Below are 27,096 nucleotides of genomic sequence, written 5' to 3'. Positions count from 1 at the left end.
GTGCAGGGAAGGCAAGTGTAGTGTGTGTGGGGAGGCCTGTGTGGGTTGACCATAGGTGAGTGTGACTGAGGCTCATGATCAGACATCTCCTGAAGAGCAGCCCGAATGCCGACACCCTCCTGTTGAGCCTGTTGGCTTGGGGCGGGAGCTGTACTCTGGGGATGGGACCATATTCTGCTGCCCACTCCAGGGGGAACACCTCATGCTTACCCTCCACAAGGTAGTGAGGGACACAACAGACACCCACCACCTGGGGGACGTTCCGTCACCCCATCTCCAGGTGCATTCGGAGGCACTGCCATTGGCCTTTCAGGCACTCAAAGGCCCACTCTGCCACATTTCCAGCCCAGCTGAGGAGAGTGTTAAATGCCTCCTGGGAGGGATTGGGGTGGTGGGTGTAGGGCCACGTCAACCCTGGCAGCAGGGGGTAGGTGGTGTCTGCCACCATAAAGAAGGGCATGCTCGCATCCCCAACCCTGATTTCTCTACATGGGACAAATGTCCTGGCCTCCATGTGGGGCCCTAGTTCTCATGGGAGACTTTAATCATCCGGACATTTGTTGGGAGACCAATACATCAGCACAAAGACAATCCAGGAAGTTTTTGGAGAATGTTGGGGATAACTTCTTGGTACAAGTGCTGAAGGAACCGACTGGCGCCGTGCGCAACTTGACCTGCTGCTCACAAACAGGGAAGAACTAGTAGAAGAAATAGAAGTAGGAGGGAACCTGGGCTTCAGCGACCATGAGATCGTAGATGTCAGGATCTGGACAAAAGTAAGAAAGGTGAGCAGTAACATACAGACCCTTGATTTCAGAAGAGCAGACTTTGACTCCCTAAGAGACCAGATGAGCAGGATCCCTTGGGAAATGAAGATGAAGGAGGGAAAAGAGTTGAAGAGAATTGGAAGTATTTTAAAGAAGTCTTACTGAAGGCACAGGAGCAAGCAATCCCGCTGCATAGTAAGAAATGCAAACATGGTAGGCAACCAGCTTGGTTTAACAGGGAAATCCTTAGTCAGCTTAAATTCAAAAAGGATGCATACAAGAAATGGAAACGTGGACAGGTGATTGAGGAGGAGTATAAACATACGGCTGGAGAATGCCGGGCAGTAATCAGGAAAGCAAAAGCATAATTGGAACTGCAGCTGGCAAGGGATGTGAAGAATAACAGAGGGTTTCTACAGGCATGTGAACAATAAACAGGTTATCAGAGAAGGTGTGGGGCCATTACTGGATGAGGGAGGTAACCTAGTGACAGATGATGCAGGAAAAGCTGAAGTACTCAATGCTTTCTTTGCCTCAATCTTCACGGACAAAGTCAACTTCCCCATGACGGTCCTAGATGATGCAGTATGGGGAGGTGGAGGGCAGCCATCTGTGGGGAAGGAAGAAGTTCTGAGCTATCTAGAAAAACTAGAAGTGCACAAGTCCATGGGTCTGGATTTAATGCACCCTAGGGTACTGAGGGAGTTGGCAAAGGTCGTTGCTGACTGGAAGAAGGCAAACGTGGTGCCCATCTTTAAAAAAGGAAAGGAGGACAATCCAGGGAACTATACACCCATCAGCCTTACCTCAATCCCTGGGAAAATAATGGAGGGAATCCTCAAGGAATCCATTTTGGAGCACTAGGAAGAGGGGAAAGTGATCAAAAGTAGCCAGTATGGATTGACCAGGGGCAAGTCCTGCCCGACCAATCTGATTAGCTTCTATGGCGAGGTAACAAGCTCTGTGGACATGGGAAAGTCAGTGAATGTGATATATCTTGACTTCAGCAAGGCTTTTGATATGGTCTCCCACAACATTCTTGTCCATAAGTTAAGGAAATATGGATTGGATCCTTGGACTATAAGATGGATAGAAAGCTGGCTTGATGGTCAGGCCCAACGGGTAGTGGTCAACGGCTCTATCTGGATGGCGGTCTGTTTCAAGTGGAGTGCCGCAAGGCTCAGTTCTGGGGCCGGTGTTATTCAACATCCTTACTAATGACCTGGATGAGGGACTGGGTTGCACCCTCAGCAAGTTTACGGATGACACAAAACTAGGGGGAGAGGTAGATTCGTTGGAGGGTAGAGAGAGAATCCAGAGGGACCTGTATAAATTGGAGGACTGGGCCAAAAGAAATCTGATGCAGTTCAATAAGGAGAAGTGTGGAGTCCTGCACCTGGGGCGGAAGAATCCCAAACATTGTTACAGGCTGGGGACCGACTGGCTCAGCAGCAGTACGATGGAAAGGGACCTAGGGGTTTTGGTGGATGAAAGGCTGGATAGGAGTAAGCAGTGTGCCCTTGTAGCCAAGAAGGCTAACGGCATACTAGGGTGCATTAGGAGGAGCGTTTCAAGCAGATCTAGAGAAGTAATTATTCCTCTCTCTTCAGCACTGGTGAGGCCCCATCTGGAATATTGTGTCCAGTTTTGGCCCCCCAGTATAAAAAGAATGTGGATTTGCTAGAGCAGATTCAACGAAGTGCAACAAAAATGATTAAGGGTCTGGAGCACAAGACCTATGAGGATAGGCTGAGGGATTTGGGCTTGTTTAGTTTACAGAAGAGAAGACTTAGAGGTGGTTTAGTAGCAGCCTTCAACTTCCTGAGGGGGAGCTCAAAAAAGGAGGGTGAGAAACTGTTCTCAGTGGTGTCAGAATGCAGAACAAGGAGTAATGGTCTGAAGTTGAAGAGGGAAAGGTGTAGGTTAGATATTAGGAAAAGCTACTTCACCAAGCGGGTGGTGAAGCATTGGAATGCGTTGCCTAGAGAGGTGGTAGATTGTCCATCCCTTGAGGTTTTTAAGTCCCAGCTGGACAAGGTCCTGGCTGGGATGACTTAGTGGTGGTTGATCCTGCTTGAAGCAGAGGACTGGACTAGATGATCTCCTGAGGTCCCTTCCAGCCCTGTGACTGTGTGAACACATGGGCATTGCGTGTGTGTATCCCTCCCAGCCCACGTAAATGTCCATGAAGTGTCACTTGCTGTCCACCAGCACCTGGAACACTCCTGTGTGATTGCCTTTTCTGTTGATGTACGTTCCTGGGCTGTGTTCCGGGGTGCAGATGGGGATGTGTGTCCTGTCCAAGGCAGCAGAGCAGTTTGGAAGGCCACGCGCTGCGAATCCTGCGACGGCTTCATCTACATCGCCCATACAGATGATCCTGTGCCACAGCATCGCATTGATGGTGCACACAACCCGCACGGGAGGAGAGGTGCACGCTTGCATGAGGGCTTCGGGGGCGTCCACCGTACCCCTCCCACATGCCCCTGGCCCCCTGCACCCTTCTGCCAAAGTTCACCCCTTCCTGGGTTAAGATCCCACGCTCCCAGTGGCGACTGTGCAAGCAGAGCGTGACTAACCTCCATGATAGCCCTGTCAGTGGCCTTGCCCACTCCAGACTGGCGAGTCACTGACCCAGTAGCTGTCCGGGGTGGTCAGCTTCCCGATGGCGATTGCTACCCGTCTCTCAAGGGGGAGGGTGGGACTCATGCGGGTGTCTTCATGAGTCAAGCCAGGGAGCAAGCCAGTGGCAGAGCTCCTGAAACGTCTGCTTGCTCACTTAAAAATTCTGCAGCCAGCAAGCATCATCCTAGTCCCACAGCACCAGCTGCTCCCACCAGTTGCTGCTGCTTTGGTGGCTCCAGAGTTGCCGGGGCACTTGGGGAACGCCAGCACCATCCCAGGTTGAGCAGCTGCAGGCTCCCAGCGTTGGGGGGGTCAACCCCAGAAGGATTTGGAGGGCGGCAGTGACCAGTGTGGACAGGTGGCTAACCAAAGTATGGAGGATGTCCAGCTCCAACAGAAGGAGCTGCTGTAAGGATCCATCAGGAACAGGCTGCCAAGCACTGTGAGGTCTGTGCAGAGGCTTTGTGGGGCTTGTGAAAATTCTGTGAGCCAGAGAGACTGTAGGGTGTGGGAATTTTGGGAGGGGTCCTTTAATGAAGGGCTTGTCCGCCATGCGACCCCCCCATGCGTGCTGTTTCCTGCGCACCTCTTTCCAAAGAGCACATTTGCATGTGTAGACTCTCTCTTTCAAAAGAGCCTGACCCCTCTTTCTAAAACCTTTTCTGTTTGTGGATGGCCGCTTTTTACATTTTTCAAATGCAACATCTAGTGTAGACGCCGCTGATAAGAGATTGCATTAGGGTGTTTGTATGAGATGAATTGCAAAATGTTTCTTTTATCACTTTACGTTGCAAATATTTATATTAAAATAAATTTAAAATTAGCACTGTACGCTTTATATTCTGTTGTCTTGAAATCAGTAATCTAAAAATGTAGAAAACATGCCAAATATTTAAATAAATGGCATTCTCTTATTGTTTAACTATAATCACAATTGATTGCAATTAACTGGTAATTGCTTGTCAGCCTTATGTTGCACCTCATCTGTTCCCGGAGACTTATTGGAAATGATCACAACCTTTTCCACAGTTTCCTTACTATTTTTTTGTCAAGCTCTTTGCTGTAGCTTGTCCAAAAAAATACCTGATTTGCAGGTATTTCTTTAATATCTAGTCCTTTGCTGTCGTTAATATCATCCCAGTTACCACTTTAAGATTTATTATTTATTTTGGAAATCTTAGTTCTTTTGTGCCTTCCCCCTGCTGTCTAATGAAGAAAATAAGAGGAATTTTAAGAGCTTTTGGTGGGCTGTAAATAATGCTTTTCCAAGTGTGTGTGAAAAAAATGGGAGGAAAGGCTGTTACGATAAATTCTTCTCTATCGCTATATTCTGGCACTTGCTCAGTAAACCTTTGTCATGCATGTATAGTATTATCGAGAATGAATGACAAATGCAGGTGGTTCAAAGTGCACATTAATTTTTGTTGTAATTTGCAAATATATGTGTGAAGCTGAAGATTTTTTTTTTCCAGAAGCTGGTTGTAAAGAAAGATGTGCTCGAATTGCACTCTGATTCCTGTTGCAGTTTTATGCCCAGAATGTTGAGATGTCTTGTTGTGACGAGCCAGTGTGAGAGATAGGAGAGGATTAAGTTGAGCATTGCTGCACTGAAACTCTGGAAGTACCTTCGTTGATAGAAAGCATATTGGACCTAGTAAATTCTCAAACTTTTTCCAGAAAATTTAATTTGATTATTAACTTTTATAATTGTCATTTTCCAGAAGGTTAATAGCATATGCACCATTAATTGGGTAAGTGTGGAAATCTTGAGTGGCGAGAAATTGAATTTTTACTCCTCACTGCTGAAAACTGTTTCCTTATCCTTCCTTCCTGCCTTTTACAGGACTGATCCTTGACAAATAAAGAATTCCAATCAAATGGCTGTACTGGCATAAGCCTTTATGCTGCTTGTTTTTACAGCAGCATTATGCTCACCTCAAGACAATTTAGGAAGAAATTTTGTTTTTCTAATTACGTAATGAAAGCTGAAATTCTTCTGCAAATCACAGGACTGCAGAAAATGGGGATTTAAGAAAAACACCAAATACTGTGAAAATAGCTACTTGGTGCTCTGGGAAGGGATCACAGCGCCTCATGGGGGTGCAGCAGAGCCAGGGGAAGGATTTCAGTGTCCAATGATGCAGTTTTCTCTATCTCGTCACCCTACTGGTTTCTGATTAGATTTTGTGGTGCTTTTGAACAGTCCCTGTAAATTGCACGTCTGCGCCTGAAAGCACTTGCACTGCTCTCCAGTATTGTAATGAGCATTAGAATCATAGAATTCTAGGGCTGGAAGGGACCTCAGGAGGTCATCTAGTTCCAGCCCCCCTGCCTAAAGCAGGATCAACCCCAGCTAAATCATCCCAGCCAGGACTATGTCAAGCCGGGACTTCAGAACCTCGAGGGATGGAGAATCCACCACCTTTCTCTATAACACATTCCAGTGCTTCACCACCCTCTTGGTGAAATTTAGTTTTTCCTAATATCTAACCTACACCTTGGATTAGCTGTGCTGTGTTCCAGCAGTATTTCATGAGCTGCGAATCTGAGAATGACTCTCTGGGTAGGAGCTATTCAAGACTGCTGTTGGCATTCACAGAGCAGCTGCATATGGTGGACAGTATATCTGTAGACAGTAAAGAGACAGTGGAGGCGCTATTGTGAAGGCATTCACAGTCTTGATTCAATGACATTAGAAACATCACTTTCTTACCTCCTCTTGCCAGGCAAACTGCCTGGCTGGCGTCCCAGTCACAGTGAGCTCAGCCCAGGGGAAGAGACAAGACAGGACGAAGAGTAGGAATTTTCAGAGGGATATCACTCCATGCATCTAGGGCCGTGGTTCCCAACCTTTTCACTAGTGCGGGCCCCCAACCACCCTTCTGTAACCATTCAGGGACTCCCATCAAAGCCAATTCTAGCCACTGTGTGCACGTCATTAAATGAAGAAGGAAACGTAAATAATGAACACTGAGACGTTGCACTTGTAGATGCTTCACTCTGCTCATGAGTCTCCTTTCTCTTCAGTGAGCCTGATGTCAGACACAGGTCCCTGTTAAAGGTATGGCTAACGCTTGTATGCTTCTAACCATTGCGACTGTTGCACAACAGAGATATTCGGACAGAAATAAGTAACATGCTTGGAAGATATATTTAATTTTAAAGTAATTGATTGCAATTTAGTTAAAACTTATTTTCTATGACAATTTTTATTTCTCTTTTTTTATTTTTTTTCACGGATGCATTGGAATACCCTCACGGACCCCAGGCTGGGAACCACTGACTTAAGGCTGCTATTCCGAACACTGGGACAGTTTTTAGTCACCAGTTGGACTGATAGCAGCTGGTGTCTCACTCCTGAGGGTCACTGAACATGCAAGGGTGCAGCTTCAGCCTTTGTGCAACTGCAGACAGGGTCCATATATGATTTGCCTCTGTGCTGCTTTGTTGCCAGCAGAAATAATTGCTGATTGACATGGCATGGTTTCCTACAGTGGCAGAAGAAACAGGGCTGCCCTCTCAAGGAACCTGCAGCAGACGATTGCAGCGTGCTTCCAGAAGAGTTTGCTAGAGATTTTTTAAAGGATTTCCAGGACTTCCTGAGGTGCATGCACAAATTTCTGTGCAGAGCCCTGTCTGCCAAAGTGCTCAGGGGACTAGAAAGCAGATACAAAGTGTGCCTGTCTTGGCTCTTACAAAGTTAGGATCCTTTTTTCTGTCCTGATTTTAAAAAAAAAAAAAAGCATAGCTCTCCCTCACAACACTGTGCAGTATCAATGCATAATGAGCACCTGCCAGATCCACCCGCTCTTGCCTCAGATGCTCCAGAGTCAGACTGCTGGGACTGGCTAGACTCCTCTGGACTTCAGAAGAGGTCCTGGCTTGCCTTTCCGCACCACCACATGTTCCCCTTGCCTGTCTCCCATTCTCCTCCATCTCCACTTTCTTGTCCTCAGGGTTTGCTGCCCTGGCCGCAGTCTCTAGCCCCTCTGTCTCCAAGGTATCCATGGGGCAGTGGAGTGGGGGTCACCACTGAGGATGATGTGCAGCTTCATGTAGAAGTGGCATGTCTTTGGCGACATACTCAAGCCCACAATTGGTCTCCCTTGCCTTCTGGCACGTCTGCCTCAGCTCCTTTGACTCTAATTTGGCACTGCTCTGTGTCTCTTCCATGCCCCTTCTCCTCCATGCTACGAGCAAGCTGCCCATGCTTATCAAAGTTCCTGTCATTGGAGCAGGGCTGAGATTGCACAGGCTTCTCTTCCTACTGATCCATTAGGTCCCACAACTCTGTTTTAGTCCTGGTGCGAGCACATTTGCTGTGTGAAGCCAGCACGGTCACCTGGGCAGACGTGATGTGAGCTTTTGAGGCTGAGCCAAGAGGAAGAAGAGTTTCAAAAATTCCCAGGGCTTTAAAGTGGGAGGCGCACATGCCTGCGGACCTGACTTCGAGGAGGTGAGTGCTGTGTGACATCTCCTGGAGGCCACTTAAGGCGTCCTAAGCCACGCGGCGTCCAGTGACGCTGTGTCATTCTGGATAGTCCACTGTCAGTTCTGCACCAGTCGCTGAGGCAGTTTTATTATATCTGTGTAGCAGGAGGGTTAAACTGGCAGGAGGGACATTGCAACATGTACGCCTCAGTGGTTAGATTGCTGTACGCTGTCTTTTATGTCGACTTAACTGCTTAGTGTAGACGAGCGTACTTTGCTGTGCCTGGTAACACACACATGCACTGTGGTCAGCGAGTCTGTTCAGAATCGTGGGTCGAGCCATTCCCTTCGGTTCCAGGGAACAATTTTTTTAGCTGCTCTCCTGCAGTTTTCCAGGAGATTTTCCTTTTGTAGTGGTGCCTCATTTGATCCTGAAGGGTAAATCTACACTGCAGTTAACTCAGGCACCTTATCTGGTTTTAACCCAAATCCTTTTACCATCCACGTAGAATACTCTCTAACCCAGATTTGGATGTGATTGAAGCCTGGGCCAGTTCACTCTTCTGGGCTCTGCTTGCACTTGGGCTGGAATCCATCTGCTCTGCCATGAAGATGCCAGTTAAACTACTCAAGTCCTTCCAGAGCCTTCCCATAATTCCTCTCTGTCCCTGAAGGACAGTAGAGTTCTCCTGAGCATCTTAGCACAAAGGACAGGCACCTGAATATGGATAGGTAAATGCAGAAATGGGAAGGATAATATGGACAGGGCTTTGCTCACACCCTGGCCTAGGGTGACATGGGTGCCAATTGCCAGAGTGAATTGTACGGTGTAAAAGTAGCCAGAAACACGGTAGTGTACTTGAGATTCTGTCCTAGAGGTTTCCTTGCTCTCTTTGTGACGTAAAATCTCCTCCTAAACACCAGACAAGTATTTTCTGTATTGATTTTGGTTCTTAATTATCTCTCTGCCCAAGAGTCCACAGAATGAGAAAATAGAATCAGTGTATAGTCTGTAATTTGCTAAATAGATTATTTTTATTTTTAAAAGCACTAAGTCTTTAATAGAGTAATGGAATCAAAGCTCCAGTAGGTTTATGCTTACTGATAACATCCCAGCAAATAATGCTGAAGTAAACCTAAATTACTCAGCTTGTCCATCAAGCAATGTTAATTTTGGCTACTTCTTCCATATGTAACGAAGCTTTGATTCTGTCCCATTTATACTGGAATTTGGGTTGTCATGTATTGAGAGAGAATTTCTAGAGGGTGGATTTGTGCAAATCCAGCCTTTCTGAAAGTGTGACTCAAAATGGTCAGTCCACCTAAAACTAAGTACAGGTTGAACCTCTTTAGTCTGGCACCCTTAGGACCTGCCTGGTGCCAAATGAGAGAATTTGCTGCACCATGACAGGTGAATATTGTCTAGCAGCATTACCAACACTTGTACTGCTTACTGGACTCTTAGAAGCCATTTGGGGTAAATTATGGCTAAATAACAGCACAAAACACGGAGAACCAGGACTGGTGGCTGTGAACCAACTTTGTGACCACACCTGAGATAAGTGGCTGTCCAGCTAACTAAAATCATGTTGGCTTCTGGATGTTGCTGGATGAGAGAGTTCTGGACCTAAGAGGTACAACCTGTATTGCTAGAATTTTGTATTTATGCACTCCTATAACAAAGTAAACTTAAGGTTGAATAGTTGGCAGAAAATAAATACTTCTATGTTTTTCCATCTGGGGCTCACAAAGTGATGAATATGTATTTAATGAACCCATCTTGTCTGCACTGCACTTACCAGATGTATAAAATACATCAACTTCACAATTGTACTAGGAGTTAAATAACTTTCACAAGATCATATTAACACTGTGTGGCACAGCCTAGAATAAAACCCACTATCGCACTTCCGTACCAAGCCACGTTCATACCATCTCTTTAATTTGTGTGGCTCTAAAACATGCATGAGCTTTGCACAAGTCAGGAATTTTACAGCACCTGTTTACGGTAAACTCATTCATATCCAGTGTTCTATCTTCCAGAATTCTCAAATAACTGACATTTTAACCATAAGCAAATGTTAGTTACATTTTTCGTAAGTATAATCTCGTGAAAGTAAATGCAAATAAATGTTTAGTGTAAAGTACGTACTACTGTTGTTGGTAAATTGAGTACTCTGAATACGTTTTTTTTTGTTTCTTTAATATCCAATCTCGTTTTTTCTGTGTTACGCATTGGTAAGTGTACTTCTCTATTATCCAGAATATTTGAATATCCACAAACTTCCCACTCCCAAGGCTGCCAGATATGCAAGAGTTTACTGCATGAGTTGATTATTGACAAAATTTTGGGGGCCAGAGTAGGAGAAAAATGTGTTGATGCACTTAAAACATTTTATTTAAATATTTTCGAAGTGGCACATCTGGTTTTTTGTTTGTTTTTGTTTATTTCAAAACAGGCTTTTCATTTGTAAAACTTCATATTTCAAACCCAGACTATTAATAAATAACTTTTTCTAAGGTAAGATTTCCCCCCCCCCTTTTTCAGGTGGTGTGTTTAAACCGACAGTAGATCACTTAAAATAATAATTTTGGTGAGGCTAGCCTTAGATCTTATGAAATAACATCAGCTCCTATCCAAAAGCCATCCGTCCCATGTGACTAAGTGACCCTGAGCAACATAAGTCCCTATGGTCTGAACTCGAGTGCGGACACAGCTTCTCCTACCAGCATAGCTACAGCCCCTTGCAGAAGTGGTTTGATTGTGCAAATGGGAGTGCTCTCTCCCTTCAGCATAGAATGTCTTCAGAAGATGCGCTGCAGTGGTGCAGCTGCATTGATAAGCTGTGCTGATGTAGCATTCTAGTGTAGGCTAGTCCTTACTTTTACACTTTTTTTCCCCATCTGCACGTTCAGGCCAGGTCTGCACTTACTTATGGGGGGGAAGAACAATTTAAGATATGCAACTCCAGCTAAGTGACAGCAGTGGGAGACCAATGGGAGAAACTCTCCTGTTAATTTCCCTTTCTCCTTGCGACTGTGAGGCATACCAGAGTTGATGACGGAGCTGTGATCGTTCAATTTAGCGCAGTCCTACTAGGTGCACTAAATTGAACCCTGGAAGACTGAGCACAACCTCATTGAGTTTGGTAAGCATAGATATGCCATCACAATGTGTTGCTTCTGATGAACACCCACCTTTTCAGGTAATGGAAACCCAGAGCTAAGACAAAAAGAGCAAATTTTTAAGCAGGCTGGGAAATTTGGAGAAATTGATTTCTCAGGTTGCTTACCGTTGCCAGATTCAGTGCTGGGAAGAGGGCGTGTCAGACATAGCTATGTTTTGTGTGAATCCCCGTTCAGCTGTACCTGAGTAGTGGTGTTACGTAGGTACAGAGGAAACACATACATGTAGTGTACTTCCCAGATGGCTGCTTTGATTATTGCATTGAATTTATTTACATCTGTATAATAATTAAGCAAAGCTTTATTTTTTAAAAGATGCATATTGGTTACAAACAAATCTCACCTAAAACTTTTTAAATGAACTGCTGTAGTTTGATTACAAAGTGTAGATCAGATCCAATTCTATAGTAAGATTATGTGTAAAACTACCATATGATGAACTAGTGCAGTAGCAAGGGGGATTTCTAGTCTTTCTATGTGTAGAGAGTTAAGCATACCTATGATATTAATTTCCAGATCCCTCTGAAAGAGGGAAGTGTACAGGCCACATCTCAGACAAAAATCCAAGTTGAAATCTCAGTCAGATTGTAGCCACATTTGTCATCTTTGCTGGAGTTTCTCTCCTTCCATTACCTATATAAAATTGCAGGTTAAATTTGAATAAGCAGAAGGTGCGACTGCAGTTCTTTCAGCTATCCTGATCTAGAACAGTAATTTACCTTTGTTGAAAATCATACTCTCTGAAAATGATGGAATGTGTTAAATCTTACTTCAACACAGGTTTCTAAAGGGGTGAGTGGAGGCAACTGAGTAAAGCTCGGAAAATTTGAACCATTGGGCTTGACCAAATTGCCCTTAGCTGGAGTGTTCTATGGGATGCTGCTTATTGACTGACTGTAGCCATCTGCCCTGTAATTAGTTGTTTTGTTGTGTCCTCTGTGGAATTTCATTTGTAAAATGCTTTGGGATCATTTGGAATTACAAGTTCAAAATAAACTTAAAATATAATTATCTGAATGTTTGATGTCATGAACTTTTCAGGCTCTTTGGGATTTGTCAAGAACAGCTAATTGCCACTCTATCATAAGACGCATTTGCTTTGCTTGTAAATCAAGTTCTCAATATACGTTTTTCTCTTTGGGTTGCCAGGCAAAAGAAGTGTGGAAAATACAACTAGCACTATCTGTAAATGTCTTATTGTCTTTTTTCCTTTGCCAGCACTTTATGTTTACTGCAAAAACAGTGGGATGTGAGTCTGACTGTTCTCTAATGTTGTTTGTGTGGGACTGTGTGTGAAGGCATGTGAGGCTTATCCCAGGGGTCTGGTATGCTTTCTGTTTCAAAATGAAATCTGCTCTTTCTAATATGATTTTAAGAGGCCGCGGTTCTTTCCTGTTTGACCCTTTGAAATATTGATGCTATAGAAGTAATGATTTTCTGTTATCTCTTTCTTTCTTTGGCTGTCTTTTCTTTTTACTTTTTTGGATACAATTTAGGGGAAATAAACCTTTTGGGGGGGAAGGAGGGATCAGGCCCACAGGGAGAAAACATGAGCCGATACTGCCATGCAGTTGCTTAATGCTTCTGACAAAAGGATCCCTTTTCATTAATGAGCTCTCTTGATTTTCACCTTGCATTTGGCATCCAGAACAGTGACTGCTAGACACACATGATATTAGAAATAACCACTTTGACCAAGAACTTGCAACTTATTCATTTTCCCATGACAAGAGTAGTGTCATTTTTATATTTTAGTATATTTTTAACTTGGTTTTTGCTAACTGTCACTCATGCTGAGATCATACCAATGGATTCTCAGTGCTGGATTAAAATCCCATTCTTTTGACCATGGTGCTTAGAGGGTAGGTATGAAACACAGTCCCAATCTGTGTTTAGCCAAACTCCTTGTATGAGCCTTCCTTTAAGGTATATTTTGAGACGGTACAGATTATGCCTACTTTGTACTATTATGTATCTTTTCCTGCTAATCGGTCTCCTTTGGGCTTTCAGACTAACTTGTTTTCCTCTAAAGCTTCATGTATTGTATGAGCAATGCACCATTTTACTCTTGTTTGTTTTCATCGTAGTGAAAGATGGAGACTAGTTCCCAACTGAAATTGAAATCCTTTGCAGCAAATGGCTTTGCGGGAATGCAGCTGGCTCCTGGTGCATGTTGTCTGGATGATATGTTGCTAAATTTGCGATGCACTGAACCTCTCCCCCGCTGTCTCACTCTGATGCTGGTTGCAGAATTATAGCAGTGAGGCTTTCAGGCTTTCTCCAGAAGTAAAATACTGGGGCAAAACAGATGTATTAGTTTCAGTTAAATAACTTTCAAATGATTTTAAAACTGATATGTTAGCATTGGTAGTTCTGTGGGATGCTGCCAATGTGAGGTCATTTATTTTCTTTATTTTACAATTACATGGCTTTCAGCACAACTGTCAGCAATGTTTCCCCATGATAAGGAAGTACATAGCAATTAGAACAGCAAGATCGTTTTTAAAAATGTTGCTGTTCAGTTAAATTGAAACCAGCCTCTTCAGTCCTGCTTTGAGCATTCCACCTTATGGCCGCATCTCCTCTGAGAGAAATTCAGATTCGTTAGTTAGCTTGATATTACCGTGTGACCGTCTTGACCTTTTAAGTACCATTAGTTCAATATTGGGAGCATTAATATCAAGATTACGATATTTCCATTACCTGATGGGTACAGCATTAAGCTCGAATTCGGAAGTTCGATTGAAGGCCGGTGAGGAAGCGCCACCTCTTAAAGTTGACTTTTATTAGCCTCCAGAAGTGCACCGTTGGTAACCCACAGTGCCCCTCAGTTCTCTCCTCTGGCCACTGCTCTCCAGGTGCGCAGGAATTAGATAACAGGGAGACCGTGAATTTCACATTGGGACCAGGAAGTCTGTGTATGTGGGGTCGTGTTTGTATGAGAGCCTGAGAAATGTCTGTCTTTCTTTGCTGTTAGCGCTGTCAGCGCATCTACCCATTACATATAGCCCCTGCAGGGAGTTTGTGGTTCTGTCTCTACACTTGTTTTTTCCGTGCTGCCTGGTACCAGCTGCTGCCCCACCGTACCACATGGCTACAAGGCTGTTGTGGGGGTGGTGCTTGTATAAGAGGCTGAGAAACTTTTTTTGTCAGCAGTTTACATTTATGCACAGGCACCATGCAGTCAGGGTCTTCGCATACACAACCACATCACGTGGGTAGCCCCGACCCAATAAAAGGACATGCCTGCCGTTTGGTGCTGGCCATGCTGCCAGGCAGAACCATTTCATGGATTGCAAGTGGTTAGGGCTCCCAGGGTGGGAAAGAATTTTGGGGGCTTGCAGCCGCCAGTCTCCCCCATCAACTTACATAGTCAGGGAACTACTTCTACTGGCCCCCCTATGCCCTTAGCAAGGGACCAGTGGTGCTTGCAACCGTCAGGAGGAAGTCTCCCCCGGTGGCCAAGATACTCGGGGGCTACTTCAACATTCAAAGTAGCTCTGCGGCCGCAGGCCACAGCCTGCTCTTCCCACCGACCCCGGCCTGTCAAAAATACTTCTGGGGCTTGCTGTCCCTTGCAGTCACCTTCTGGTTTGATGATTTCTGTAATAATCTTTATCCTAACATTTCCTATCTGACTTCATGCTTTGCGAAACACAGGTTGGAGGGCCAGCTGAGATTCCTGTTTCCGTTATAAGCTCAGTGTATGAGATTTCACTGCTATCCCCCATGTTTGCAATGTCTGTGTAATGAAGAGGGAAAGTCAAAAATCTTTTTTCCTAGACTTTTCCATCCTCTTTCTTCTAATTTTGAGAATACAGTCTGTCCCCATGTTCAGGGATCGGACGCAATCACTGGAGGCGGGACGCTCAGTGGATGACCCAGTTGGGAGCACAGCCTGTGCATAGAAGCCTCATAGTGCAACCGAAAGCCAAAGACCTTCCCCTTAGCAACTCTCTTTTTTCACAGACTTTCCTATCTTCTCTCTCTTCAAGCTTTTCAGGGTCCCTGTATTATTTTCAGGGATCAGATGCAAGCACAGGAAGGGGGACACTCAGTGGGTGGCCAGTTGAGAATTCAGCTACAGAAGAAAGAAATTTCTGTAAACTTTCCTGCCATCTCTGTGGATGCCCTACTTTTCCTTCCTTACAACGGGAAAAATGGACATTTGCTTAGCATGGGAGGGGAATGAGGAAAATGCAGTGTGGGAAGAGGATGTCAAAGACCAGCGAGCATACCCAGAATGCTACAGGGATGAGGGATCTGTAGGATAGGTTTCCACAATGCACTACTGCAACAGTAGATGTTTTGTCAACTGAATGTGGCAACAATAAGTCAACTTTGTGTGGAGCATGTGGGGAGATGAGGATGGTAAAATTCAAATTTAGAAATTCCAGAATTACAAAATTGATATTAATAAATCTAAATTTATCTTGCAGGGTAGGTGCAGTTTTAGAAACAGCAGTTCTAGTTGGTAACTGCAAAATACATGTATAGTGTGTGTGAATCCACAAAGTTCCCTGCCACGTGTTGTACACTAATTGATACTTGAATTTAAGAACTTGTGCTAGCTTCATGAGTTACTGATTCTGAAAAACATTTTCTCTTTCAGGACTCATTGTTGGTGTGATCTTAAGGTATGGGACTCCCTCCATCAGTGGCCATGACAAGTCATTCAGCTGCTCACAGGAGGACAGAGCATTTACAACACTGTTAGTCAATGTCAGTGGAAAGTTTTTTGAATATACCCTTAAAGGAGAAATAAGCCCTGAAAAAATACACAATGTGGAACAAAATGACATGCTGCGAAAGGTAAAGGTGGCTGCGTTTCTTGTGAATAACCACCAAGTCATTTTTTTGAATGACAGCTGCATAGGTGACGTTGTCTGTCTTTATCCCATTCTCTTTACCTACGTTTCCCTGCTTCCCCTCCAAACTGAGAGTGCACTATGATATTAAGCATTATATTTCCAGATGTAATAGAACTAAATTATTTAAACTTATTCATAAGTGTCCTCTGCATAGAATTGTCATTTGCAAAATTATAGCTGTTTCTTGTTTGTATCATAGTGGTCATATGTCCTTTCAGAATTGTTCAATAATTAATGTATGCTCAGTACAGGGAGTTTTCTACATTTCACATCTTTGACTTTTTCCTCTATATTTTTAATCCAGTTGTGTGCAAGGAATGACTAGTTTCATTTCTCTCCCTTTCCATCAAATGCAAAATATCTAAAACTGGGAGTTACACATGACAGTTAAGTTAGACGCAGAAGTTCATTAGCAGCACTGATCACTGACTTCTTACAGTCACTGCTGGACCCTTCATTTAAGTAGTTTTGCTGCCTTGAACAGTTTGGCTTGGCTTTCATTGGGACTGAATACTTACAACTTCCACTGAAGTTTTTGGGAATTATGGAAGATCAGAATTTCTGAAAATCAGGCTTTGTGTATGTGTGCAAGCCTATGGCTTGAGTGACTTACACATATGGTAATTACATGCAAAAGTTATATTTTTAAAATAATATTTGGAGCTATAAATAATAACGAAAAGCTTCACAAACATTGTGCTTGATACTATGATGCTTTATGCAGCATCTTTGGAATTAATTTTCTGTGTTTCCTGCTCATTAAAGGAGGGGACTGCCAGTTGGGACTTTTCAACTGTAAAAGAACGTAGTCTATTATTGTACCAAAGTTCTTCAAATACAGTGGTCTCTATTAACAATCTTCATTTCTATGCCTTTCTGTGCCTTTGTATATATACAATATTACTTTATGGGTGGTGAAGGAAATCCTAGCAAATTGTTAACATATTCCAAACGTAATATTTGTGAGGCGTTTCTTGCCGCTGCTGTCTGCATATTCCGTTGGAATATTTTTTGTTGTGGTGTTTTGTTTTGTTTTGTTTTTAATTGGGCTTTTACATTTTATTAAAGGTAACATTTGACCCAGAAGTTTTCTTCAACATTTTGCTGCCTCCTATTATTTTCCATGCTGGGTACAGTTTGAAGAAGGTAAGTGTAAGCTCTTCCTCATGGAACCACGACTCTTTCTTCCCAACACCTAGCGTACAGTCTCCATTAGTTCCACAATCCTGAGTACAAGCCTCTCTTTTGTAGTGCCTCTTGTAAAGCTAGAAAGTCTCTTCCGTTGTTTCTAAACAGCTAAGCACGGTAGTTCACTATTAGATATGCGGAATGCTGTATTCATTGCACACTGTCTTATGATGTTATTTACCCTGGGACATTGCGATTGACTAAGAATGAGAAAGCTAAAACTATGAGAATATTTCCCAGTAAATAGCTCTTGCTTTCCTTTACATTTCATTCATTCAGTGAGTTACTTGTAGAGGGCAAGGCCCAAAACTAAAGATCCGACCACCTCTGAATATTGGAGGATAGAAATTCAGGACCACACTTTGTGACCTAAAGTCATCACCATCTGCAATTATTTTCCTTTTAAACTCTTGACCTTCTGTTACATTAGTCACACACAAGCAACTACTTATACAACTGTGCCTCAGCAAGCCCTGCCTAAGGTTTTAAACACGATTCAGGTGAGACTTAAGTATTACGTTTGTTTCAGTGTTACAGAAGGTTTACATGGTAGAAGTCAAAATATAGTTTCTTCCCAGAGTGTAAGGCTATTTTCTTAAATTGCTGTAGGACTTACATTGTTATAGCTGAGTTTATATTACAATTGTGTTTTTCCCTACAGAGACACTTTTTCAGGAATCTGGGGTCTATTCTGGCTTATGCCTTTTTAGGAACTGCAGTTTCTTGTTTTATTATCGGGTGAGTTTTATGAGATTGTCCAACCTTTATGTACTAGTTTAAATTGATGAAACAAATGTCATGTCTACCTAAATGTCTGATTTGTAGTGATTAGATCAGTGACTGTAATTTTTCAATTAAGGTTTTATTGGTGTGTCCTTTGGACACAAAAATCAGCCTCTCTTAAATGATGCTAGAATTGAGTTGACCTCAGATGATAGGGTTTTGCTTTCTCACGGAGGCTGTTCGTAGATTACAACAATTTGTCAATAGAAGGTTTTGTTTCAAGATATCCTCCGACAAAATTTCTGTTGACAGATGGCAGCCAAATTGCCGAGTGGCAATCTGCTCTGTCAACAGAGAGCGGCCAGACTGCCCAGCCGTGTTCTCAATGAAACAGCCAACCAGAAGCATAACAGACAGGGCTGCCTGGTGTCCTGGAAACCCTGGTTGTTGACAGAGGACTCCACAGAATGTCCAGAAAGTATTTTTCTGTCAACAAATCTCTGTCCGTGGAGGCATTGTGTGTCGTGGGATGCAGGATAAGACTGTTGACCAAAAGTGCTCTGTTCTGTCGATTCACTGTCGACAGAACGCCTTGGGAATCTGGTCGCTCCCTGGGTTTTGTCAACAAAACACCAGTTTTATTATTGACAGAAACAACAAGAAAGCCTGTGGCACATTGAAAGACTAACAAATATATTGGACAGTAACAGAGAGGTAGCCGTGTCAGTATGTACTCCAACAAAACAAAACATGAGAAATGTAATGCTTTAAAAACTAACAAAATGATGTAGTCACTGATGAGCTTTCACGGGACAGACCCACTTCATCAGATCTATCTCATTTCCGATACAGACTGACATTTTATAAGTACAGAGGACCAAAAAAAAAATGCAATAAAACCTGACAAATCAAATACATAGGAGGAGGATGAGGGGTGGGGGGATGTTGACTGTCCTTAGGCAAAACAATCAACATATCCCGCCCCCCGCATGCTCCTCCTATGTATTTGATTTGTCAGGTTTTATTGCAATTTTTTTTCTCCCTTTGGTCCTCTGTACTTATAAATGTCAGTCTGTACTGGAAATGAGATTGATCTGATGAAGTGGGTCTGTCCCACGAAAGCTCATGATCGACTAAATCATTTTGTTAGTCTTTAAAGTGCTACATTTCTGCTATTTTGCTTTGTTAGATATATTGGCGCATAAGCTTTCGTGGGCAAGCACCCACTTTGTCAGATGCATGTTTTATCAACCCTCTAGAGCATCCAGAAACAGGCTTGTCCAAACAAATCAGTTTTTGTGGTGGTCACTGCTGTTTTCCAGCCCTACAGCCGTGTAGATCCGAGTTTCTGTTGGCTCAATTAATCAATAATGAGAACAGAACTTGACAAAATACTTGCTTCTGTGTGAACTGGCCTCTATTTCTAATGAAGATATATTAGTCCAGAGAACAGAGGCAACTGCTAGCCAAGAATTTTGAGTATTTGCTTTTAGAAGCATCTTTTTCACTGGTTTTAAAAATAAGACACACAATCAAAATGTTTTGATTGCAAATACTCATTCGGCTAACAATGCTGTATCTTTTCACCATGCGTAGCTGCTCAGTAGCTGCTTCTTTGCATTCGCTACCTTTAGGGAATGTCACGGCAGAGGAAAAAAATTAATTTAATAGCTGTTACAGTGCAAAGTTCCCTAAGTGCTACACAGTTCATTCTGGGAAACTGTTGCTGTATTTTTTAATCATGAGGACAGACCACGTCTCACTTCCTGGGGGCTAAATGAAATGTGTTGGACCATATATTAGTCACTGGTCTCAGCTGGTCGGGAAACATCTGTTGAAAGATTAGAGTTCCACACCCACTGTTAGATTCTGGGCCTGGGCTTCACTAGAATATGTGGTCAGTTGAATTTCCTGGGCCAGGCATAAGGAAAGATCCAGGCCCTGCAGAGGCGGTGTTAAACTGACCTGTGTCCCTGCGTGAACAGCGCTAGATTGATGGAAGAACTTCTCTATTAACCAAGCTACTGCCACTTTGTGTGGGGTATTACTTGGGTGAAAGGGAGAACCCTCCCATCAGGGTAGATGCTTTCTCTGCTGCTGCGCTTTTAGGTTACGGCCACCGAGCCAAGTTATTTTGAGATAACAGCTGTTATTTCGAAGTAACTTTGCTGTCGTCTATACTATGTACACACTATTTCGAAATAAATTCAAAATAGCAGGTATGTTATTTCAAAATCTGTAAACCTCATTGTAGGAGGAATAAGTGTTCTGAAATAAGCACTATTCCCTGTCTCAACTATTTTGAAATAGGTATTGTTGTTCCGAAATAGGTGCTATTTTGAAATAAGTGCTGTGTGTGCAAACTGTATTTAGAAATAGCTAAGTGCTATTTTGAAATTTTTGTGTGTAGCAGCCCTATTTTGAAAAAGCTGTTCTGGAATATCTTATTTTGAAATTAGTCGGCTGTGTAGATAATACTCTTCCCTGCCCCCGAGTGTGGCAAGGCCTGTCTAAGCAGAGATGAGAAAAATTTCTTTTCCTTATTCTTATTAGAGCCTTACCTAATAGACGCTACTAGATTAACACTACTTTATCCTTTTTTACTACAGAAATCTCATGTATGGTGTTGTGAAACTAATGAAGTTGGTTGGGCAACTCTCTGATAAATTTTACTACACAGACTGCCTCTTCTTTGGAGCTGTCATATCTGCTACTGATCCAGGTACTGCAGTTATTTAAACTATTCCATTGATAACCGCATCAGGGTGTATAGCTAACAATTCTCATTTTTGTTTTTTTTGTCACATTACGATGGTAAGTCTGTATCTTCTGCCTGATGTACATTTTGTGCATTGGGAAAGCTGGTACCTGGCCAAGACTCTTCTGGGATCTGATAAAGCAATACGTTCAGAGATAAAATATATCAGTTGAGCAAGCCAGTACATCTTTTCCTTGATGGATTTTTCCTTTCATGAATATGAACATTAATTAAATGGAAAATGAATGTGTAAGCTTTTTTATTTTCTGTCGAGCCCAGGTATCCCTTTCTAGGTTTATATACAATATTAGTTTTTAATAAAACTAATGATAAAAATTTTTAGTTTCAATATATATCAGTATTTCAAGTATGAGCACACTTTTTATAGCCTACTGTTAAACTTTTTTTAAATGGTATCTTCAAATTTCAGAGTGCTACAGACCCATAAAGTTGTCTCAGTTTGGCAGCCTAAGGCTGTGTCTACACTATGCGAAATTTGATTTTTAATAAAGTCGATTATTTAACCTTGATATTATGAATTCGAATTAAGTGTCCACAAAGCTTCTTGAAATTAGACCCACTTTTTTTCCATGTCGAGTCTCTACGTCCACGTTGCCCTGTGCAAGTTCGACAGAATGAGCAGTGCGTTGTGGGCACCTATCCCATAGTGTCTTAGCTCCAGTTGCTGGAGCGTGTTTCATGTTTGAGTCACAAGCACTGTCCCAGAAATCAGAGCACCAGTAACTGCACAAAAACGAACTGGAGATTGCTGCAGGAAATGATGCTGCATTCCAGTGCAAGCATGGATCCCCAAATGCTACAACTCATAGCACACGTTGTTTCAGTTCCCTCAGCTACGCATCTGCTGCGCACCTGGGAATATCAGTGGGCAGCTATGCCTTCAGCCCTCCTCCAACCACCTGGTTTGATTTGTGCCCGCCGCCCCGCCCCCCCGGCAACTCCTGCATGCCGTGAAATCACACTGAGCTCAAAGGAATGATTTTATTTTGGGGGCAGAAGAGGTTTAAGTTGCAGGGAAAAGAAGCCTTCTCAAGGGTGCTTGAATAGCCTTTTGCGGTGGCCCCGGGGCAGGAGCAGCTGGCTGTTCTTGCCCTTCCTTCCTGCATTCGAGGGACCATGATGACAGGCGGTGAGAAACCTCTCGTCAGGGGACTCCTGGCAGTAGGTCTCAGCTCCTGCAGTGCTGTGTTGGGAGTCCCTCTGCAGCTTCAGCTGGGAGGTCAGGACTTTGGTTTGCTCCATAACGGCCGCAGCCTCACTCTGCTTTGCAGCTTGCTGCAGCTGAAAGTCAAACATTCTCTGGTTAAACTCAACTTCACTCTGATGCCACCGAGCTGTACTATGATTCCACAGAGTAGCGTCCTTTGTCGGCTTGGTGTGCTCTCCTTCATTCTTTTCTTTTTCATGTGCTGCAGGATGAGATCCTGTCTGCACTTCTTTCTTCTTCTGTTCTTCTCTGCTATGCTGGGCATTGGCTCTGGAAGGAAAATGAAGGTCAAAATTAAGATAGAAGTCACATGATGGGCTTTGAAAAGGAGTGACTGGATCTCTGTGTCTCCTATCAGGGAAAGTTGACTTTTTGAAGGCCACTGAAGGCTTATTAAGTATGGGATAGTAGATGTGTATTTCACAACACATCAGCTGTCATCACTTATCCAGCATATTTCTTTGTGGACATGGTAAGCTATAAGCAATTGTCCACTTCTTGGGGGAAGGGGAGGACTGCTAAAGAGGGGAAGCTGCCAGGTGTCCTAGCCAGGTGTCCCGTGGCGTGGAAAATATTTTTTTGGCTGTTCCTGGAGCAGTCCTCCCCAGTGATCAAGCTGCATGGTGAGGATGGTGGGGAAGAGTTCGATTACAGCCACATGGATAGATGTGTGGTGGGGTTTCATGTATAATAAAAGAAAAATAAAATAAATAATCCAAAAAAGGGTGGATATGAAAGGACATGGGAGGGGAGACACCGAGAAGAGCACAACAGCTGCATGGTGCCAGCGAGTCCTGAAAAAGTCAAAAGAAATGCTGGTGGGAGGGGAAACACCCAGCACAGTCCAGCATCAGCAGGGCATAGGGGATTGCTGAAAAATTAAAAGAAATGGTGGTTGGAAAGGGACTTGGGGTGGAGGGGAAGCCCTGCTGAGCCTGCAAACTGGGGTTGGGGTGAGGAATGGAGCACCTGTTGGCAAATGTAAAGGGGGCAGGAAGCATGTTAAAAAGAGATGCAAATTCTGGTGCTTCTGCAGGGTGCGAAGGAAGACATCACCCTTCTAAAACTAACAGAGATGGAGAAAGAACACCTGCTCATGCTGTGAGACCAAAAGCCTAGAAAACTTGCAAAAATGCTGTGTGGCACCATGACACCAGATCGCTGTCTGTTTGCCTGGTGTGGCAAGGTGTGCTACTGTGGAAGGCTCAGCAAGTCAGGCCTGCCCAAGAACCACGTGGAAAAGAAAATACAAGAGTGCCTGGATGACTCCTTCGAGGAGATCTCTGAAAAGAAGTGCTCCATCCCAAGAAGCATAATACACTCTTCTGAGGGGCACAGACACACGGCTATCAAACCTGTACTTAGGCACAACCCTATAGCTATACCCACACCCAACCTGCTTCTAGCATGCAGAATAAATACTCACCTGAACTGCTTGGTTCAGGGGACTTGGGGACTGGTGTGGAAAGGACTTCCGTGGAGGGAAACATTGTGGAGCGGACCAGTTCCAGGTCTATGGTGAAGAGCTCTGGGCTGTCTGGCACAACTTTCTCTGTTCCCTGCTTGTTGCCCCCACCCTCTTCCTCCTCTACATTGCCCTCTTCCACTGGGGCACCGAGCTCCTCTAGGCTCAACCTGAACTCCATACCAGGGCCTCCAGAAGCATTGTAATTCAGACCAGGCTCCATGGTGGGGTCACTCCCCATAAGCATGTGCAGCTGTTCATAATAGTGGCATGTACATGGAGCCACCCCTGACCTCTGGTTGGCTTCCGGGACTTTTTGCTAGGCCTGCCAGTATTCTTTCACTTTCACCCTGGGATTGCACTGAGTCCTACAGATAACCTCGCGCACCATCTGATCATAGATTGCCTCATTTCTCTTGGCCACCCGAAGTCTCTTTGCCACTAATTGGTCTCCCCAAATCGCAAGAAGATCCAGAATCTTCTGGTGAGTCCAAGCTGAGACTCTCTTGCCACCCTAAGAAGTATTAGGCAGATCACTATCCTGAGCGCTCACGATTGCAGTAGATGGCGAACGATGTTATGGCTCTATGCAGTCTGATGGCTACCGGTGCGGTGCGGTGCAATGGGCAAAGGAGTTTTTCCATAATGGACACCCTTTTTATTTGCAGGGCTGGATGCTGCTGAATTCCAGTTCAAACTCTTATTCAGATCAAAACTTTGTGGGCTTGCTGTGACCTTCCTGCACAGTTGGCTGGAGAGCAGCGTACAACAAAGCGACCATACATGGAGCATCACCACATAGCTTTATGGGATACATACTGGACACTTCTGGAGGCTAATAAATTAGATTTCAGGGCATGGTGCTTCCACACTAGCCTTGATTTGAGATTTTAAACTTGAAATTGATGCTATACCCTGCCTGTAATATTGATATTTTTTAACAGTATTACAACTCATTAAATTGAGATAAGAGTATTAACTGTGAAGACAATGGCATTTTAATATCGAGCTAACTCCTTGAAATTCGGTTTTTATCTCATAGTGTAGACACAGCCAAAGAGCTCTGGAGAGCTGGTGTGCATATGTATGTTGGTGAAGTACAAAGTGGGAATTATGTTAAAACATATATCTTTATATGTTCGTGTGAAAATGGAAAGTGGCAGCCAGAAGGATGATGTGGACTGCAACCTGCTTTTTGGATTCAATTTCTTTCTTTTACATAGAAACTCACATCTGATGAGTGACAGTAAGATACAGTACAAAGTTTTATTTGAAAGGATTGCTCTGAATAAATATTAGTCTCTTCCTTCTCAACTTCTGTTTGCAAACATGTTTATAACATATAAAGTACATTTATACTGGAGAGTTGTCAACAAAAATCTCAGTTTTGTCAGTAAAGCTCAAGTGTCCACATTAAAAATGTGTTCTGTTGACAGTTAATCATGGGACATGGCACTTCTGTTGGCCGACTTCTGCCTCTCTTCTATGTGTCAAAACACCTTTCTTGACAGAATCTGTTGACACAGACGCATGTGGATGCTCCAGGGGGGTCCTCCATCGACAGACAGGGCCTCCGGTTCACCAGGGAGCCCGGTCTGCTGTACTTCTAGTTGACTGTTCTGTTGAGAGAGCAGCTGGGCAGTCTAGCTGCTCTCTATGAACAGAGCAATACAGTTTCATGTGTGGCCACAATCTGTTGACAGAAGTTTTGTTGGAAGATATCCTCCAACGGTAACTCCAGTGGACAGATTGCTCTAGAGTGGACATAGCTATAGTGCGTTTTTGGGCAAGGTACTTACGAATTTGTTAAAGGACTGAAATGCTAAAAATATGTGTGAACAATCTCCAAAAGCCTTGCTTTGTAGCTACCTGCCAACAACTTTTTTCTGGCTATTTGACTGTAGAAGCTGGAGGTGTTGTTTTAAAGGCTTTTAGGGCTCTGACAGAATAGAACTGTTGTTTATGTGCAATGGTTTATATAACTTCCTAAAGAAACTTTTCTTGTGTGTGAGAGAGTCAAGTGAACCAGAGCCATTCTGAAACAAAAGTGTCCTAAAACTGTCATTCCACTTCCAACATTGGAAGTTACCTGCATGCTATCACCTTTAAATAAACATGACTAAAATTTTTCCTGTAATGTTCTACAGTCTCTGGTTTTTGTTCTTCAGGGAAACTGGAAAATGTCTGCTCCTTCTTGCTCCCAAGCACTCATGATAAGCTAACGTAAAAATGTTCTTTTCTTATTGTTTGTATAGTTACCGTGCTGGCAATATTTAATGAGCTGCATGCTGATGTCGATCTCTATGCCCTTCTGTTTGGAGAGAGTGTTTTAAATGATGCTGTGGCCATCGTGTTGTCTTCGTAAGTAACTACTCAGGCTTCCTCTGTGTGTAATCTTGAGTTCCTTGTTGTGGTTTAAGAGGGAGCTATGAGTCAATTATTTTTCTAAACTCTAACGCTCAGTACGTTTCTTTTTCTATATGTATTGTGCCGTGCAAACTGATTTGATAAATAGTAACTGAGAGATAGCTATGCTAGTCTATATACTATCGAAACAAACAAGCAGTCCAGTAGCACTTTAAAGACTAACAAAATAATTTATTTGGCTATGGTAAGGCTATGGTCTGAAGAAGTGGGTCTGTCCCACGAAAGTTCATCACCTAATAAATTATTTTGTTAGTCTTTAAAGTGCTACTGGACTGCTTGTTTGTTTTGATTTGATAAATGTTGCTTAAATTTTTGTCTGTGATAAATAGAGAGATGTGTAATGAGCGGAAGAGATTTGGTATTTAGAATCTGAATGTAGCGGCATAGAATAGCCCTTTGTTTGATGATCTAGCATAAAAGATTTTGTTGCCATCACTAACTGCTCCCTTGTCATCTCATTCTTTTCTGCCTAGTTCAATAGTTGCCTATCAACCAGCAGGTGAAAATACTCATGTTTTTGATGCTGCAGCATTTTTCAAATCCGTTGGAGTTTTCCTTGGGATATTCAGTGGCTCTTTTATGATGGGAGCAGTGACAGGAGTTGTGACAGCTCTGATATCCTTTCTTGTGTTTTTAACTCTTCCAAACTGCAGATGTATTAATGTTAAACATTCAGTCCTAATCCTGCTTGCTGGCTCCAGCAAGGTCCAAGCATTATTAGGCAACGCGCAGCTGACCTGAAATTTCTCTAGTCTACATTGACTGTGCAGTTGTGATCAATATCATGCCATGTTTTTTTCTCAGCTAGGAAGGGATTGCTGGTGTAGCTATACCAGCAAAAGGAGGTGGGGCCAAAGCTTATACTTTTACTTACACACACACGTACGTTAGCACTGGTATAACTGCCTCTTCATTGAATCATTTTGTTAGCATAGCTATGTAGGTTGGGAGGCTAATTTTGTTTTCAAACTCTTAACCTTTTTGCCAGAAAAAATTTTAAGTGTAGATGAGGTTGTAGTCACCCACCCAGAAGGGGAGGGGATAGCTTTGTAATTACTTTTGATGGGGTGTACCAGACCCTTTGAAACCCTTTGGAGAGTCCTGTGGTCTTGCTATATCCTGCCCCAGAAAAAGGCAGAGGAGGGTCCTCCAAGTGGCTTAGAAAGGCTGTTGGAAAGTTTGTGCAAGGGGAGCAGGCTAGTACAAAGAACAGCAGGGCCAGAGTGAGTTCACTGCTTTTCTGGAGCTGGAGGGCTTTGGCTGATGTGCCTGGCTGGCTGAAGAGGCTACAGGATCTCAGACAGAGCAGTGCTGGCAGAGATTTGGGGGAGCCTGAAAGAGCACTGACCCTGAGGTATTGGTGAAGAATGGTGCTGGGGCTGCAGAGTAGTGGGCCAGGGAATGATAGCAGCAACACAGCACAGACA

General features: G+C 43.4%; 1 protein-coding gene across 1 annotated transcript in view; it reads left to right on the top strand.

The window, feature by feature from the left end:
* The window catches only part of SLC9A7 (solute carrier family 9 member A7), a 116,958-nt gene that overhangs the window by 44,789 nt on the left and 45,073 nt on the right, over positions 1-27,096 (top strand). The window contains exons 2-7 of the mRNA XM_074983303.1: positions 15,622-15,821; positions 16,949-17,026; positions 17,730-17,806; positions 20,401-20,513; positions 25,498-25,603; positions 26,143-26,284. Coding sequence (XP_074839404.1) covers positions 15,622-15,821; positions 16,949-17,026; positions 17,730-17,806; positions 20,401-20,513; positions 25,498-25,603; positions 26,143-26,284 — 716 coding nt within the window. The remainder of the gene's footprint in view (positions 1-15,621; positions 15,822-16,948; positions 17,027-17,729; positions 17,807-20,400; positions 20,514-25,497; positions 25,604-26,142; positions 26,285-27,096) is intronic.

The sequence above is a fragment of the Carettochelys insculpta genome, chromosome 1, assembly GCF_033958435.1.
Source record: "Carettochelys insculpta isolate YL-2023 chromosome 1, ASM3395843v1, whole genome shotgun sequence".
NCBI lineage: Eukaryota > Metazoa > Chordata > Testudines > Carettochelyidae > Carettochelys > Carettochelys insculpta.
This window is presented reverse-complemented; position numbering and strand designations above follow the sequence as displayed.